At 42.8% G+C, this 16493-nt stretch overlaps 1 protein-coding gene across 1 annotated transcript in view; it reads left to right on the top strand.

Annotated features, from left to right (window-relative positions):
* Positions 1-16493, top strand: part of LOC129824055 (cadherin-12-like) — a 35218-nt gene that overhangs the window by 4371 nt on the left and 14354 nt on the right. Inside the window, exons 2-5 of the mRNA XM_055883342.1 lie at positions 2222-2489; positions 11552-11846; positions 14616-14735; positions 16204-16371. Coding sequence (XP_055739317.1) covers positions 2247-2489; positions 11552-11846; positions 14616-14735; positions 16204-16371 — 826 coding nt within the window. The 5' untranslated portion in view covers positions 2222-2246. The remainder of the gene's footprint in view (positions 1-2221; positions 2490-11551; positions 11847-14615; positions 14736-16203; positions 16372-16493) is intronic.

A 16493-nucleotide genomic window follows, 5' to 3' on the forward strand; every position in this document is an offset into this window, starting at 1 on the left:
TTATTTACAATGACGGCCTACCGGGGATCAGTGGGTTAACTGCCTGGTTCAGGGGCAGGACGACAGATTTTTACCTTGTCAGCTCAGAGATTCCATCCAACAACCTTTTGGTTACTGGCCCAACGCTCTAACGATTAGGATACATACCGCCCCAATTCTTTTGTTGTGGTCATCATTCGGTGACCACTAAACTTAGGAAACTGGGATATGGAGTAGTCGAGTGCGACACGACACAAGGACATTTTGTTCAATGTTGGGATAAGAATGGCGGGGGTTTAGCCCTCAGAGAATACAGCAATGGATGCACAATAACCTGTCAACCAAGGAATGTAGCCTACCATCGCCTTTCAACAGACAACACAGGAAGAATGCATTCAGATTGGGACACAATGAAGGAGAGAAACTGTACTGTAAATTTGTATAAACCTGATGCTAAAAATAAACCGGTCTGTTGAAGCAGATTTGGAGGGGGAAGGATTGAAGTAAAGAGGGATGAGGGGCGGGATCAGTGAATGTGGGTCTACACAGTACCTATCATTCAGTACTATGCATGCAGACACTGCACTTTAAACAACTAACACTAGTGTAAAATGTCTATGAGGGTGACTACATAGTACAGATGTAGGATTTTAATTTGAGCCAGTTTGCTACATCAGGAAAATAATCCTGCAGCAATAGGAATTGTGAATTATTATGTGGATTATAACTCATGTAAACTTTTTTGCAGGGTGGTTGATACATTTTATGTTGGGGCAAATCAGGTCTGAATTTTTTTGGTGGAAATTACAAACTTTAGAACCCTTTTTGAATACACCACACGTTTGCATTTCCTGCTGTGCAGGAAAATTCTCATCAACAAAAGAGTGATCAAATTAAGATTCTGCATCTGTATGTAAGTGGAGAGGTGACAGGACTTCTACTTGATTATGCAATGTGAAAAGTATTCTCTATTTTCTAGTATGCAGTTGTTGTTAGATATGCAGGAATGTCACATACTCCATCCAAAGTAAATTACAAATTCAAACCACTAACAGAGAACCTGAATCCAAGACATCTAGCTTTTGCACTGCTTCCTCCAGATCAAAATCGAAGTAAGCATATGCCGATTTAAAACACCTGGTTTTCTGAGCAATCTTTTGAATTACTAAGACATGCGCAGATCAAATACACCGCGTAATCGGCGTTCCAGCGGTGTATTTGATCTGGGCATGTGCCAGCACCAGTAGTGCAAGGCATCATCTTATGCACGAGTGAAGTGAGTTCGGAAAGACTGAACATATGCATCATATGCAACTTTATATGCCCGAACTCAGAATCAAATAGGTTTCGCAAAAATAACATGACCACTGTGGTAGGAAGTTTATTTTGATTGCTGATTTTCTGCATGAACAAAAGTTCCATCAGGTAGCCTGATTTCAGACGAGTCCATGTAAACAAGATGAAAAGGGAAATTATTCTTTTTGCGAAGCACGTAAACATTTTAAACAAAGTTTTATGTTAATCTGACTATGCACAAAAATTGTATTCTTGTGTGTATGTAATCGTGCTCAGGGAGACTCTTTCTTTTATCTGATCTACCTTTCCTCTGTGTGTGCGACTGTGTTTGATGTTTGCTCCTGCTCCACTAAATTCACATTGCCTGACTTGCAGAGTTAAATGCACTCCTGAGGACCAATTTGCTCATGTTTCGTTTTCACTGAATCATGATCCGTAAAATCCCTCCAGTAAGATACTGTCAAGCTTGACTAGACAAACATATAAAGTGTATTATGACCTCAATTATGAAATAAATTGGAGTAGACACAGCCTGAACAGATTTTGTTAAACAATGTTGATGTGTTGCTGATCGGGCAGTTATGAGATAGGACTGTTTGAAATACTGCTGCTTATAACAATGTATTGCAATGTATTATGTAGCCTCGTCCTAGGCTCTATTACCGCATAGACTGAGAGACAGGTTTGACAGAGAGAGTCGGTTGGTGGACGAGACTACTTTCCATGTTGCCTTGTAACTACTTTAACTGCAGTGTAATGTAAGACAATGTCACTCCTCTTTCCACCAGCAGACTAAGGTCAATGAGGACTAGTTGAGTGAGAAACCAAAGATCCTGGAGGCAAATCTAACAATGTCACCACAACATCCCCCCTAATCCCCTTCTACCTTGGGTCTACAACCCAGCTGATATTGTCTAACTCACAGTCTCTCACTGGAATTCAACAGAGATCCTCCACTGCCCAGATTGCCAATGATCACAAGGAACGGTCTCCTGCTGGTCTTTTGGTATCTCTTCGACAAAGGCTTCCTGGCACCCCTTCACTCTCCAACCCAAAGCAGGATGGGAAGAGAGCACCACCTGAGGGGCATGGCAGGACTGGGACTGAGGAGACATGGGGCATCAGGGGTTCAGAGGGTAAAGCGAGGATGGGTGTGGAACCAGTTCTTTGTACTGGAGGAATATATGGGATCTGAACCACAGTATGTTGGAAAGGTAAGGCACCATCATTTTAGGGTTCTGATTCTCTAAGACTGATCAATATACAGTTAAAGTCAGAAGTGTACATACACTTAGGTTGGAGTCATTAAAACTAGTTTTTCAACCACTACAAAAATGTCTTGTTAATTAATAAACTATAGTTTTGGTAAGTCGGTTAGGACATCTACTTTGTGCATGACACAAGTCATTTTTCCAACAATTGTTTACAGACAGATTATTTCACTTATAATTCACAGTATCACAATTCCAGTGGGTCAGAAGTTTACATACACTAAGTTGACTGTGCCTTTAAACAGCTTGGAAAATTCCAAAAAATGATGTCATGTGTATAGAAGCTTCTGATAAGCTAATTGACATTATTTGAGTCAATTGGAGGTAAACTTGTGGATGTATTTCAAGGCCTACTTTCAAATCTGTGCCTCTTTGCTTGACGTCATGGGAAAATCAAAAGAAATCAGCCAAGACCTCAGAAAAAAAATTGTAGACCTCCACAAGTCTGGTTCATCCTTGGGAGCAATTTCCAAACGCCTGAAAGTACCATGTTCATCTGTACAAACAATAGTACACAAGTATAAACACCATGGGACCACGCAGCTGTCATACCGCTCAGGAAGGAGACACGTTCTGTCTCCTAGAGATGAACGTACTTTGGTGCGAAAAGGGCAAATCGATTCCCAGAACACCGGCAAAGGTCCTTGTGAAGATGCTGGAGGAAACGGGTACAAAAGTATCTATATCCACAGTTAAACGAGTCATATATCGACATAACCTGAAAGGCCGCTCAGCAAGGTAGAAGCCTCTGCTCCAAAACCACCATAAAAAAGCCAGACTACGGTTTGAAACTGCATATGGGGACAAAGATCGTACTTTTTGGAGAAATGTCCTCTGGTCTGATGAAACAAAAATAGAACTGTTTGGCCATAATGACCATTGTTATGTTAGGAGGAAAAAGGGAGCCTTGCAAGCTGAAGAACACCATCCCAACTGTGAAGTACAGGGATGGCAGCATCATGTTGTGGAGGTGCTTTGCTGCAGGAGGGACTGGTGCACTTCACAAAATAGATGGCATCATGAGGGAGAAAAAATATGTGGATATATTGAAGCAAAATCTCAAGAAATCAGTCAAGAAGTTAAAGATTGGTCGCAAATGGGCCTTTCAAATGGACAATGACCACAAGCATACTTCCAAAGTTGTGGCAAAATGGCTTAAGGACAACAAAGTCAAGGTATTGGAGTGGCCATCACAAAGCCCTGACCTCAATCCTATAGAACATTTGTGGGCAGAACTGAAAAAGCGTGTGAGAGCAAGGAGGCCTACAAACCTGACTCAGTAACACTAGCTCTGTCAGAAGGAATGGGCCAAAATGCACCCAACTTATTTTGGGAAGCTTGTGGAAGGCTACCCAAAACATTTGACCCAAGTTAAACAATTTAAAGGCAATGCTACCAAATACTAATTGAGTGTATATAAACTTCTGACCCACTGGGAATGTGACGAAATAAATAAAAGCTGATATAAATCATTCTCTCTACTATTATTCTGACATTTCATATTCTTAAAATAAAGTGGTGATCCTAACTGACCTAAGAAGGGGAATTTTATTAGGATTAAATGTCAGGAATTGTGAAAAACTAAGTTTAAATGTATTTGGCTAAGGTGTATGTAAACTTCCGACTTCAACTGTACACCTCTGTTTAACCTCTGCCTTCACTCCTCTGATGAGAGTTTGAGGTAAGAAATCAAACAGAAGAGGAGTTCAAACACTTGGGCATCTGTTCTTTAAGACTTAAAGAATATACCAATAAGCAGCACGACACATCACATCTAATTGCTTGGGCTGCTTGATCGGTTCTGGCTGTGACTTTTCCAATTTTCTCAGTATCATCAATAATTATCCACACACAAAGGAGGTTAAAGAGTGTTTTGTGCCATTCTAAATCAAATTTCAAGAGGCATTAAGAACCATCCTGGAATCTGGCACTTCCAGCTCAAATGGGATAATGTTTTAGATTGACTTGTCAGCTGCTGATGCCAAGGCAATCTACTACGGCCTTTCTCAGTACGCACGGTCCCGCTGGATGTGTTTCCGTTGGCTGAGAAAGGAGGGATGGGACACATTGTCAAACTGATGCTACTGCTCCTGCTTTAAAATTACTGAGTGATTCACTCCTCACAGTGTGTCCCCCAAATGGCACCCTATTTCCTACATAGCGCACTCCCTTAGACCAGGGCGGCCCATAGTGCTCATGTCAAAAGCAGTGCACCATACATGGAAAAGGGTGCCATTTGGGACATACCCATTTTCTGTATTGAGAATGAGGACGACAGCATCGAGCCGTGCATGGCCAGCCCCGAGACCACAGATTAATCTGCTGCCAGTTAATAGGGGACAGTGTGAAGGATCAGGACCTTGATTATCAATGTGAGCTACATTTTTGGAAAGCTCAAATCTGTCTTGGAAACAGTGTGACTGCCAGGTCATTGGGAGAATCCTAATTGCATACTTCTCTTGCCTTGCCTTCTTCTCTAAAACCATTGGAGGATAAGGTCAGAGGGGGTCCACAATGATCTAGATGCACTATTGTAAAGTGGCTGTTCCACTGGATGTCATAAGGTGAATGCACCAATTTGTAAGTCGCTCTGGATAAGAGCGTCTGCTAAATGACTTAAATGTAAATGTAAATGGGAGAGAGACCAATGGGTTTGAGAAGGATGCAAGACAAGAGGACGCAAGGAGTATGCAATTGAGATTCTCCCATGGATTCGCATTCAGCTAGGGAGCGCTGTCTAATAGCATCCAAAACTCTATGGAGGCATGTTATTGTATATAATGATAATTTGCACATGAAGACTTTTCTCAGCCATTGCTTTGGTTATTGTTTCTAAATATCACCTTTGTATTGAGATTTAGTGAGGCAATACTATTATTTATAAACAGATACAAAATTGACAACTTTACCAACACGTAATGACCACATCTTTGCTGGCAAAACAGGAAAACAAGCATTTTCTTCCATGACACCTTTGTGTGAACATTTTAAAAAGAAAATGACTGCACCACTGTTCCACATTGCCGAAAGCTCCTCTGCTGGGTCTGTCCCCATGCATTATGCAACCGTAGAGGCAGACACAGACACAGCTGAGCAGCAGAGTGAAAGACCCACATTTAAACACCAGCTTACCTTATGCTCCTGGATCTGACATTCAGCAAGCTTTAGAGGAAGACAACTATGTGCAACTGTACTATGTACAATTAAACAATACGTGTCTGGCCCCCATACTGAGCAAAGGCCATCTGCAAGGAAGACAGGGCTAGTGGGCTAGTCTGGTCTCAGCTAAAACACACTAAGCTTCTCTCTAGTCTAAATCACTGGGTTAAATTGCCTGTGGTGCTTATGATCATTATAGCATACTGGTTGAGTCTCTCAAGGACAGCCACTTCTCAGGTTAAACTACACCATGTTACTTCAGCTATCATATCATTTAGCATTTTGTATATGTATGCAGCGCCACTGGCCTCCATGACTAGGGGGCAACTTTCACTGGAGGTGGGGGAATGCCCCCCCCCCCCAACATTCTGAAATTGCATTTTTGTCCCCCCCAGTTTTATACTTGGAATGTGATACAAAACAGGCAACCGTGTGCTTTAGGACCATGTGTACGCTTCCGAAGGGTCGGGTAGGCTGTTGGGGGTGTTTTTCCAAACAGATAAAAAAATTATAATAAATCAAAAAATATATGTCCCCCGCACTTCTAAAACAAAAGTTCCGCCCATGTCCATGACTATCCATTGCTGCAGGAGATGATAAACTGATCATCATTTGTTTTAATCATGAAAAGAGCACACCTCTCATGCCCTTTTGAAGGAGAATATATCACCCCCTTGCCCCCTATTCCTTTTTGCTGGATAACCTTTTACAATGACACATTCATTTATCTTACAGGTGCCCCTATGTGTGACTTTCAGACACTCAAATAACCACATTATGCATCAGATTGTATGGATTCGGCTAAATATCAACACCACATTCTATTATATAACCGCGCTAATGCCCGACAGTTACTCCATCCCAACACTGATTTGTACTCAGGGCACAAGCTATTCCTCTGCATAAAAGCACTGGATGGATACTTTTAATAATTCTATTCAAATATGTATTTCCTCCCGATTTATTTTAAACCAGACATTGTTCCTGTGGAGGTCTCATTGTTTTTACCACAAATGGCCTCAATTTTTGATTCACTTTAAAACTCATTATATCCAAACTCACTGTCAAAAAAATCGTGTTCCGCCTGCTGAATGTGTTAGGTACATCAGACAGTAAATGGACATAAAATAATGTGATGAGCAAATGTGTCTTGAGATTTCGCCCTCTGATTTAATTACATTCAATTCAGTGACTTTCTAAATAAACCATTCATCTCATGGAAAAGGTTTAATGGTCCCCTGCATACTGAAACGGAATCACAGTGGTTATGTCCTAAATGGCACTCTATTCCCTATATAGTGCATTACTTTTCAGAAGTAATGCAGCACATAGCGAAAAGAGTGGGGCATTTTATTGCTCTGTTGTTGTGGCTCATGGATTATATGCTACAGATGTAGGATCTTCATTAGCTACGGCAGGAAAATGATCCTGCAGCAACAGGACGTGAATTATTATGTGGATTATAATTAACAGACATTGTTTGTAGGGGTTGATACATTTTTTGTTAGGGCAAACCAAGTCTGATATTTTAAAGTGGAAATTACAAACTTTAGATCCTTTTTAAACTTCGAATACAGGTTGCATTTCCTTCTGTCAAGAGGTGACAGCAATTCTACTTGATTATGGAATACGACAAGTATTCTCTATTCTCTAGTATGCACTTGTTAAAAATGCAGGAATGTCACATACTCCATGCAATGTAAATTACAAAGTCAAAACACTAACAGAGAACTTGAATCCTTAATCTAGCTTTAGCACTGCTTCCTGCAGTTTCCGTCATTCATATAAAATAAAATCAATGTTTGGACTTACAGTTGAAGTCGGAAGTTTACATAAACCTTAGCCAAATACATTTAAACTCAGTTTTCACAATTCCTGACATTTAATCTGAGTAAAATTCCCTGACTGATGACTTGAGATGTTGCTTCAATATATCCACATACATTTCCTCCTCATGATGCCATCTATTTTGTGAAGTGCACCAGTCGCTCCTGCAGCAAAGCACCCTCACAACATGATGCTGCCACCCCCGTGCTTCACGGTTGGGATGGTGTTCTTCGGCTTGCAAGCCTCCCCCTTTTTCCTCCAAACATAACGATGGTCATTATGGCCAAACAGTTCTATTTTTGTTTCACCAAACCAGAGGACATTTCTCCAAAAAGTACGATCTTTGTCCCCATGTGCAGTTGCAAACCGTACTCTGGCTTTTTTATGGCAGTTTTGGAGCAGTGGCTTCTTCCTTGCTGAGCGGCCTTTCATGGTATGTCTTTATATGACTCGTTTTACTGTGGATATAGATACTTTTGTACCGGTTTCCTCCAGCATCTTCACATGGTCCTTTGCTGTTGTTCTGGGATTGATTTGCACTTTTCGCACCAAAGTACGTTCATCTCTAGTAGACAGAACGCGTCTCCTTCCTGAGCGATATGACGGCTGCGTGGTCCCATGATGTGTAAACTTGCGTACTATTGTTTGTACAGATGAACATGGTACCTTCAGGCCTTTGGAAATTGCTCCCAAGGATGAACCAGACTTGTGGAGGTCTACCGTTTTTTTTCTGAGGTCTTGGCTGATTTCTTTTGATTTTCCCATGACGTCAAGCAAAGAGGCACTGAGTTTGAAGGTAGGCCTTAAAATACATCCACAAGTACACCTCCAATTGACTCAAATAATGTAAATTAGCCTAACAGAAGCTTCTAACGCCATGACATAATTTTCTGGAATCTTCCAAGCTGTTTAAAGGCACAGTCAACTTAGTGTATGTAAACTTCTGACCCACTGGAATTGTGATACAGTGAATTATAAGTGAAATAATCTGTCTGTAAACAATTGTTGGAAAAACGACTTGTGTCATGCACAAAGTAGATGTCTTAACTGACTTTCCAAAACTATGGTTTGTTAAGAAGAAGTTTGTGGAGTGTTTTAAAAACTGTGTATGTAAACTTCCGACTTCAACTGTATGTACTGGACACTGGCACTGTCACGTTCTGACCTTAGTTCTTTTGTTATTTCTTTGTTTTTAGTATGGTCAGGGCGTGAGTTGGGTGGGTTATCTATGTTTGTTTTTCTATGTTGGGGTTTTTCGTTTGGCCTGATATGGTTCTCAATCAGAGGCATGTGTTTGTCGTTGTCTCTGATTGGGAACCATATTTAGGGAAGTTGTTTTGTGGGTGGTTATTTTCCGTGTCAGTGTTTGTTCCACACGGAAATGTTTCGGTTTGTATTTCACGTATCGTTTATTGTTTTGTTTCTGTGTTCGTTCGTTATTAAAGAAAATTAACACGTACCACGCTGCGCATTGGTCCTCCTCTCTTTCTCCCAATAAAGATTGTTACAGGCACAATACATTGCATCTTTCATGCTCCTTTACAATGAGTATATTTACATGCACACAAATAATTAAATATTAAACTGATTATGGCAGTAGGCCAAGTATGTAAATACACTACATGACTAAAAGTATGTTGACACCTGCTCGTCGAACATCTCATTCCAAACTCATAGGCATTAATATGGAGTCCGTCCCCCCTTTGCTGTTATAACAGCCTCCACTTTTCTGGGAAGGCTTCGCACTAGATGTTGGAACATTGTTGCGGGGACTTGCTTCCATTCAGCCACAAGAACATTAATGAGGTCGGGCACTGATGTTAGGCGATTTGGCCTGGCTCGCAGTCGGCATTCCAATTCAGATAGGGTAGGGTTAGATAGGGGTGAGGTCAGGGCTAAGTGCTGGCCATTCAAGTTTTTCCAGACCGATGTTTTATCTCTGTATGGACCTCGCTTTGTGCACAGGGGCATTGTCATGCTGAAACAGGAAAGGGCCTTCCCCAAACTGTTGTCACAAAGTTGGAAGCACAAAAGGCGGGCAGAACAGGCCCCGATTAACATCAATGGGGCTGTAGTGGAGCGGGTCGAGAGTTTCAAGTTCCTTGGTGTCCATATCACCAACGAACTATCATGGTCCAAACATACCAAGACAGTCGTGAAGAGGGTACGACAAAACCTTTTCCCCCTCAGGAGACTGAAAAGATTTGTCATGGGTCCCCAGATCCTCAAACGGTTCTATAGCTGCACCATCAAGAGCATCCTGTCCGGTTGCATCACCGCCTGGTATGGCAACTGCTCGGCATCTGACCGTAAGGAGCTACAGAGGGTAGTGCGAACGGCCCAATACATCACAAGGCCAAGCTTCCAGCCATCCAGGACCTATATAATAGGAGGAAAGCCCATAAAATTGTTAGAGACTCCAGTCACCCAAGTCATAGACTGTCTTCTCTGCTACCGCATGGCAAGCGGTACCGGAGTGCCAAGTCTAGGACGAAAAGGCTCCTCAACAGCTTCTACCCTCAAGCTATAAAACTGCTGAACAATTCATAACATCGCCACCGGACAAATTACTGTGACCCCCCCTCCCTGTTGTACATTCGCTGTTTGTTACCTACTGTATGCATAGTCACTTTGCCCCCACCTATATGTACAGATTACCTCAACTAGCCTGTACCCCCACCCCCTTACTCTGTATTGGTGCCCCCTGTATACAGCCTCGTTATAGTTATTGTGTTAATTTTATTATTACTTTTTATTTTAGTCTACTTGGTAAATATTTTATTCTTCTGAACTGCACTGTTGGTTAAGGGCTTGTAAGTAAGCATTTCACGGTAAAGTCTACACTTTAGTACACTTTTGTATTCGGCGCATGTGACAAATAACATTTGATTTGAGAATCATCTAGAATGTCATTGTATGCTGTAGCGTTAAAGATTTTCCTTCACTGGAACAAAGAGGCCTAGTCCAAACCATGAAAAACAGCCCTAGACCATTATTTCTCCTCCACCAAACCTTACATTTGGCACCATGCATTCGGGCAGGTAGCGTTCTCCTGGATCCACCAAAGCCAGATGGTGAAGTGTGATACATCATTCCAGAGAATGTGTTTCCACTGCTCCATAGTCCAATGTCAGCGAGCTTTACACCACTCCAGCTGACGCTTGGCATTGCACATGGTGATCTTAGGCACATGGTGATCTTAGGCTTGTGTGCAGCTGTTGGCCATGGAAACCCATTTCATGAAGCTCCCGGCGAACAGTTCTTGTGCTGACTTTGCTTCTAGAGTCAGTTGGGAACTCGGTAGTAAGTTGTTGCAACCGAGGACAGACAATTTTTACCTGCTACCCGCTTCAGCACTCGGCGGTCCCGTTCTGTTAGCTTGTGTGGCCTACCACTTCGCGGCTGAGCCGCTGTTGCTCCAAAATGTTTCCACTTCACAATAACAGCACTTACAGTTGACCAGGGCAGCTGTAGCAGGGCAGAAATTTGACAAACTGACTTGTTGGAAAGGTGGCATCCTACGTCTGTATGTAAAACCATCCAGCCAAGTAATGAATCCCTTAGTCTAGGCACAGGTCAACTAAAGGATGTATTTATTAACTCGAGGGAACTGTGCTCTGCCCCATTATGTATCTATCAATGGCACCACATGTTCTCAGCATTTTCATATGGTCAGTGACAGTTAAAAGGAAGGAGGAGGAGCAGGAAATAGACACAGCTCAGCAAGAAAACTCTGTCCCTCTATGCATCTTGTTGTCATCCATCAAACAAGCACAGTAATTACTAATGGTCTAATTATATCATGTCTAGGGGAGTAAAGTACCCTGAGATTCCTCACTTACTTGAATAACATAATGTTGTATAACAGCGGTACAACACAGTTGTGACATGGCTGAAGTCTAGCTCATGGAGAAGGTTGGGGAAATGTGAATACAACTAAAGTCACATAAATAACTAGGCCTAGTACATGTATACATACTTTGATTCATTGACAAATACAACATGTTTTCTCTATTAAGCTTCACACAGACCGGGACAGGGATGACAGTGAGGTGAAGTACACTCTCTCAGGAGAAGGAGCAGGCACCATCTTCACCATTGACCAGACGACGGGCGATATCCATGCCTTGATGGGTTTGGACAGAGAGGAGAAGTCTTACTACACATTACGAGCTCAGGCTATGGACATGCACACAGGCAGGCCTCTGGAGCCTGAGTCTGAATTCATCATAAAAGTTCAAGACATAAATGACAATGAACCAAAGTTTTTAGAGGGTCCATATACAGCCAGTGTCCCAGAGATGTCACCAGGAGGTAAGAAAGGCACCTATACTGTGCTTTTTGGCTTGTACAAATCCATATGGGGTAAAGCTACTATGACAATGTTGGACAGTGCGCTACACTATGATATTTGACAGGCATCCTTTAGGACTACTGTACAGGCCTAGTTATACTGTCTACGGTTTCATCTTCATAGAATCATATGATTGAGACCGGCATAGGTTGGTTTAATGTCATTAAAGTAAATTGCAGTGGACTCACCCAATGTTGGTCATCTCGAACAAACCGCAGTATTTTCTAAATACATGCATCGCATGCTGAACATAATGAAACGAGCAGTTGTTTAAAGACCTACACTGGGCTGCAACCGGGGATGAATAACAAAACATTAAGTCAACTCAACAACATTGCTAACGATGTACTACTTTTAACTAGGCCTCAAATGACTCCCCTAAATTCATATAAAATCGAAGTAAGGCCTAAGTAGGTTCTCCTACCTTGATCACTGAGCACAGTTGTGGTACCAGGCTCTGCCCATAACCAGCTAAACCCAACAAAATGTGACACACAGGTATTTCATATTCGCGCCCCTATCGCCGCAAATACTGGCACACACAGGAAAATGCAACAGATGAATGACATGGAAGAATGAAAGAAACACATTCTAAGGAGCGAAATGGCTAAATGTTAGTATGACACAAAACAACACTGGCATTTCGGTAATAGTAGCAAACTGAAACCATGTAATTTAATGAAACACTGTGCTGTAAATTATTGGGTAAGATCTTAGAATTGTGTCAATGATAAATACACTGCTCAAAAAAATAAAGGGAACACTAAAATAACACATCCTAGATCTGAATGAATGAAATATCCTTATTAAATACTTTTTTCTTTACATAGTTGAATGGGCTGACAACAAAATCACACAAAAATGATCAATGGAAATCAAATTTATCAACCCATGGAGGTCTGGATTTGGAGTCACACTCAAAATTAAAGTGGAAAACCACACTACAGGCTGATACAACTTTGATGTAATGTCCTTAAAACAAGTCAAAATGAGGCTCGGTAGTGTGTGTGGCCTCCACGTGCCTGTATGACCTCCCTACAATGCCCATGACCTCCTGATGAGGTGGCGGATGGTCTCCTGAGGGATCTCCTCCCAGACCTGGACTAAAACATCCGCCAACTCCTGGACAGTCTGTTGTGCAATGTGGCGTTGGTGGATGGAGCGAGACATGATGTCCCAGATGTGCTCAATTGGATTCAGGTATGGGGAACGGGCAGGCCAGTCCATAGCATCAATGCCTTCCTCTTGCAGGAACTGCTGACACACTCCAGCCACATGAGGTCTAGCATTGTCTTGCATTAGGAGGAAACCAGGGCCAACCGCACTAGCATATGGTCTCACAAGGGGTCTGAGGATCTCATCTCGGTACCTAATGGCAGTCAGGCTACTTCTGGCGAGCACATGGAGGGCTGTGCGGCCCCCCAAAGAAATGCCACCCCACACCATGACTGACCCACCGCCAAACCGGTCATGCTGGAGGATGTTGCAGGCAGCAGAACGTTCTCCACGGCGTCTCCAGACTCTGTCACGTCTGTCACATGTGCTCATGTGCTCAGTGTGAACCTGCTTTCATCTGTGAAGAGCACAGGGCGCCAGTGGCGAATTTGCCGATCTTGGTGTTCTATGGCAAATGCCAAATGTCCTGCACGGTGTTGGGCTGTAAGCACAACCCCCACCTGTGAACGTCGGGCCCTCATACCACCCTCATGGAGTCTGTTTCTGACCATTTGAGCAGACACATGCACATTTGTGGCCTGCTGGAGGTCATTTTGCAGGGCTCTGGCAGTGCTTCACCTGCTCCTCCTTGCACAAAGGCGGTGGTAGCGGTCCTGCTGCTGGGTTGTTGCCCTCCTACGGCCTCCTCCACGTCTCCTGATGTACTGGCCTGTCTCCTGGTAGCGCCTCCATGCTCTGGACACTACGCTGACAGACACAGCAAACCTTCTTGCCACAGCTCGCATTGATGTGCCATCCTGGATGAGCTGCACTACCTGAGCCACTTGTGTGGGTTGTAGACTCCGTCTCACGCTACCACTAGAGTGAAAGCACCGCCAGCATTCAAAAGTGACCAAAACATCAGCCAGGAAGCATAGGAACTGAGAAGTGGTCTGTGGTCACCACCTGCAGAACCACTCCTTTAATAGGGGTGTCTTGCTAATTGCCTATAATTTCCACCTTTTGTCTATTCCATTTGCACAACAGCATGTGACATTTATTGTCAATCAGTGTTACTTCCTAAGTGGACAGTTTGATTTCACAGAAGTGTGATTGACTTGGAGTTACATTGTGTTGTTTAAGTGTTCCCTTAATTTTTTTGAGCAGTGTACATTATTTAGCCTACAAGGTGAAATGAATAGACAAGGCCTACGCATTGATCTACATAAGAAGGTTAGGCCACTCCATCTGTCTGGTAAATACAATTACTTAAAGTTAATGGTAAGGTTTATAACACCATAATCTCTTAATTCTCATCAAGTTTAAACCATGTGAAAGCTTCAGATAACCAGCATTCATCCAAAAAGTCCAGCTAAATTGTCTTGCTTTGAATTACATCAGAAATCCTATAGTCTATGTAGGTTACATTGCATGTCAGAATGTGTCTAATTATGTCATTACATTTTTCTTTAACTCCAAAACCATACGAATATTCTTAAAACGTAATGCTTGAAGTCACAAAAAGAACAGTATTTCTAACAATTTCCTTCCCTTGGTCTCTGCCTGACACACAGGTACCTTTGTTATGCAGGTGACTGCCACAGATACTGATGACCCCTCCTATGGGAATAGTGCACGGATCGTCTACAGTATCCTACATGGACAGCCTTACTTTTCAGTCGACTCCAAAACTGGTGAGATCACAACACAGGGCACAAGGCACAACCACAATGTCACATGGAGAGATTTGAAAACCAAATGTGTAACTGGCTTTTACAATGGCAAAATGTAAAGCTGTACCACTGGTGTTACCAAATTAAAACTCCAGGTTGCACAGCAATGTACAAAAATGTTCGACCAAATTGGTCACACTTTAGAGCCCTGACCACTGCAATATCTTATTTTGATGTGTTAGATTTTTGTAGATACACTACATGGCCAAAAGTATGGGGCACCGGTTCGTCGAACATCTCGTTCCAAAATCATGGGCATTAACATGGAGTTGGTCCCCCCTTTGCTGCTATAACAGCCTCCACTCCTCTGGGAAGGCTTTCTACTAGATGTTGGAACACTGCTGTGGGGACTTGCTTCCATTCAGCCACAAGAGTATTAGTGAGGTCGGGCACTTATGTTGGGCGGTTAAACCTGGCTCGCAGTCGGCGTTCCAATTCAACCCAAAGGTGTTTGAAAGAGTTGAGGTCAGGGCTCTGTGCAGGCCTGTCAAATTCTTATACACTGAGTGATTCATCACTCTAGGGAACGAGTTTCCACTGCTCCAGAGTACAATGGCGGCAAGCTTTATACCACTCCAGCCGATGCTTGGCATTGCGCATGGTAATCTTAGGCTTGTGTGTGGCTGCTTGGCCATGGAAACCCATTTCATGAAGCTCCCAATGAACAGTGCTTGTACTGTTCATCATTCCAGAGGCAGTTTGGAACTCAGTAGTGAGTGTTGCAAAGAGGACAGACGATTTTTACGCGCTACGCGCTTCAGCACTTGGCAGTCCCGTTCTGTGATCTTGTGTGGCCCGCTGAGCCATTGTTGCTCCTAAATGTTTCCACTTCACAATAACAGCACTTACAGTTGACCAGGGCAGCTCTAGCAGGGCAGAAATTTGACAAACTGACTTGTTGGTAAGGTGGCATCCTATGACGGTGCCACTTTGAAAGTCACTGAGCTCTTCAGTAAGCCCATTCTACAGCCAATGTTTGTCTATAGAGATTGCATGGCTGTGTGCTCGGTTTTATACACCTGTAAGCAACGGGTGTGGCTGAAATAGCCAAATTTACTCATTTGAAGGGGTGTCCACATACTTTTGTATATATAGTGTACCCTGAGATAGCCTTTTTTGACCCCGTTGTCCCTGTACAATGGACTGACTCCTGATCAAAGCTTTTCACACATCTTCTATTCACTATTCACACATCTTATATTCACCATTCACACATCTTCTATTCACTATTCACACAAAATCCACCTCTTCTTAATTCCTTCCAGTAACATCAAAAGGGATACGATCTCTTATAGTCACAACTCATCTCTCTTCTACCTCTGCGTTCCCTCTCTCTCTCTGCCTCTCTCTCTCTCTCTCTCTCTCTCTCTTGTTTCTCTCCCTCACACACACTTACATCTTCCCTGTTTGTTTCTGTGACCTTGAACAGGGGTGATAAGGACTGCTTTACCCAACATGGACCGTGAAATGAAGGAGCTATACCAGGTCCTTATTCAGGCCAAGGATATGGGTGGGCAGCTGGGGGGACTGGCCGGAACAACCACCATCAACATCACCCTCAGCGACGTCAACGACAACCCCCCCAGGTTTTCAAAAAGTGTGCCACATTGCATTTAAATGACAACAGTTTTGTTTGCTGTTAGCCAATAAATCTAGTAAGTCTAACTAGTATGACAGTTGAATGCCTGTGTAAATTGTGTGTGCTGAATGTAACCTTAT

Source organism: Salvelinus fontinalis, chromosome 26 (genome assembly GCF_029448725.1).
Source record: "Salvelinus fontinalis isolate EN_2023a chromosome 26, ASM2944872v1, whole genome shotgun sequence".
Lineage (NCBI taxonomy): Eukaryota > Metazoa > Chordata > Actinopteri > Salmoniformes > Salmonidae > Salvelinus > Salvelinus fontinalis.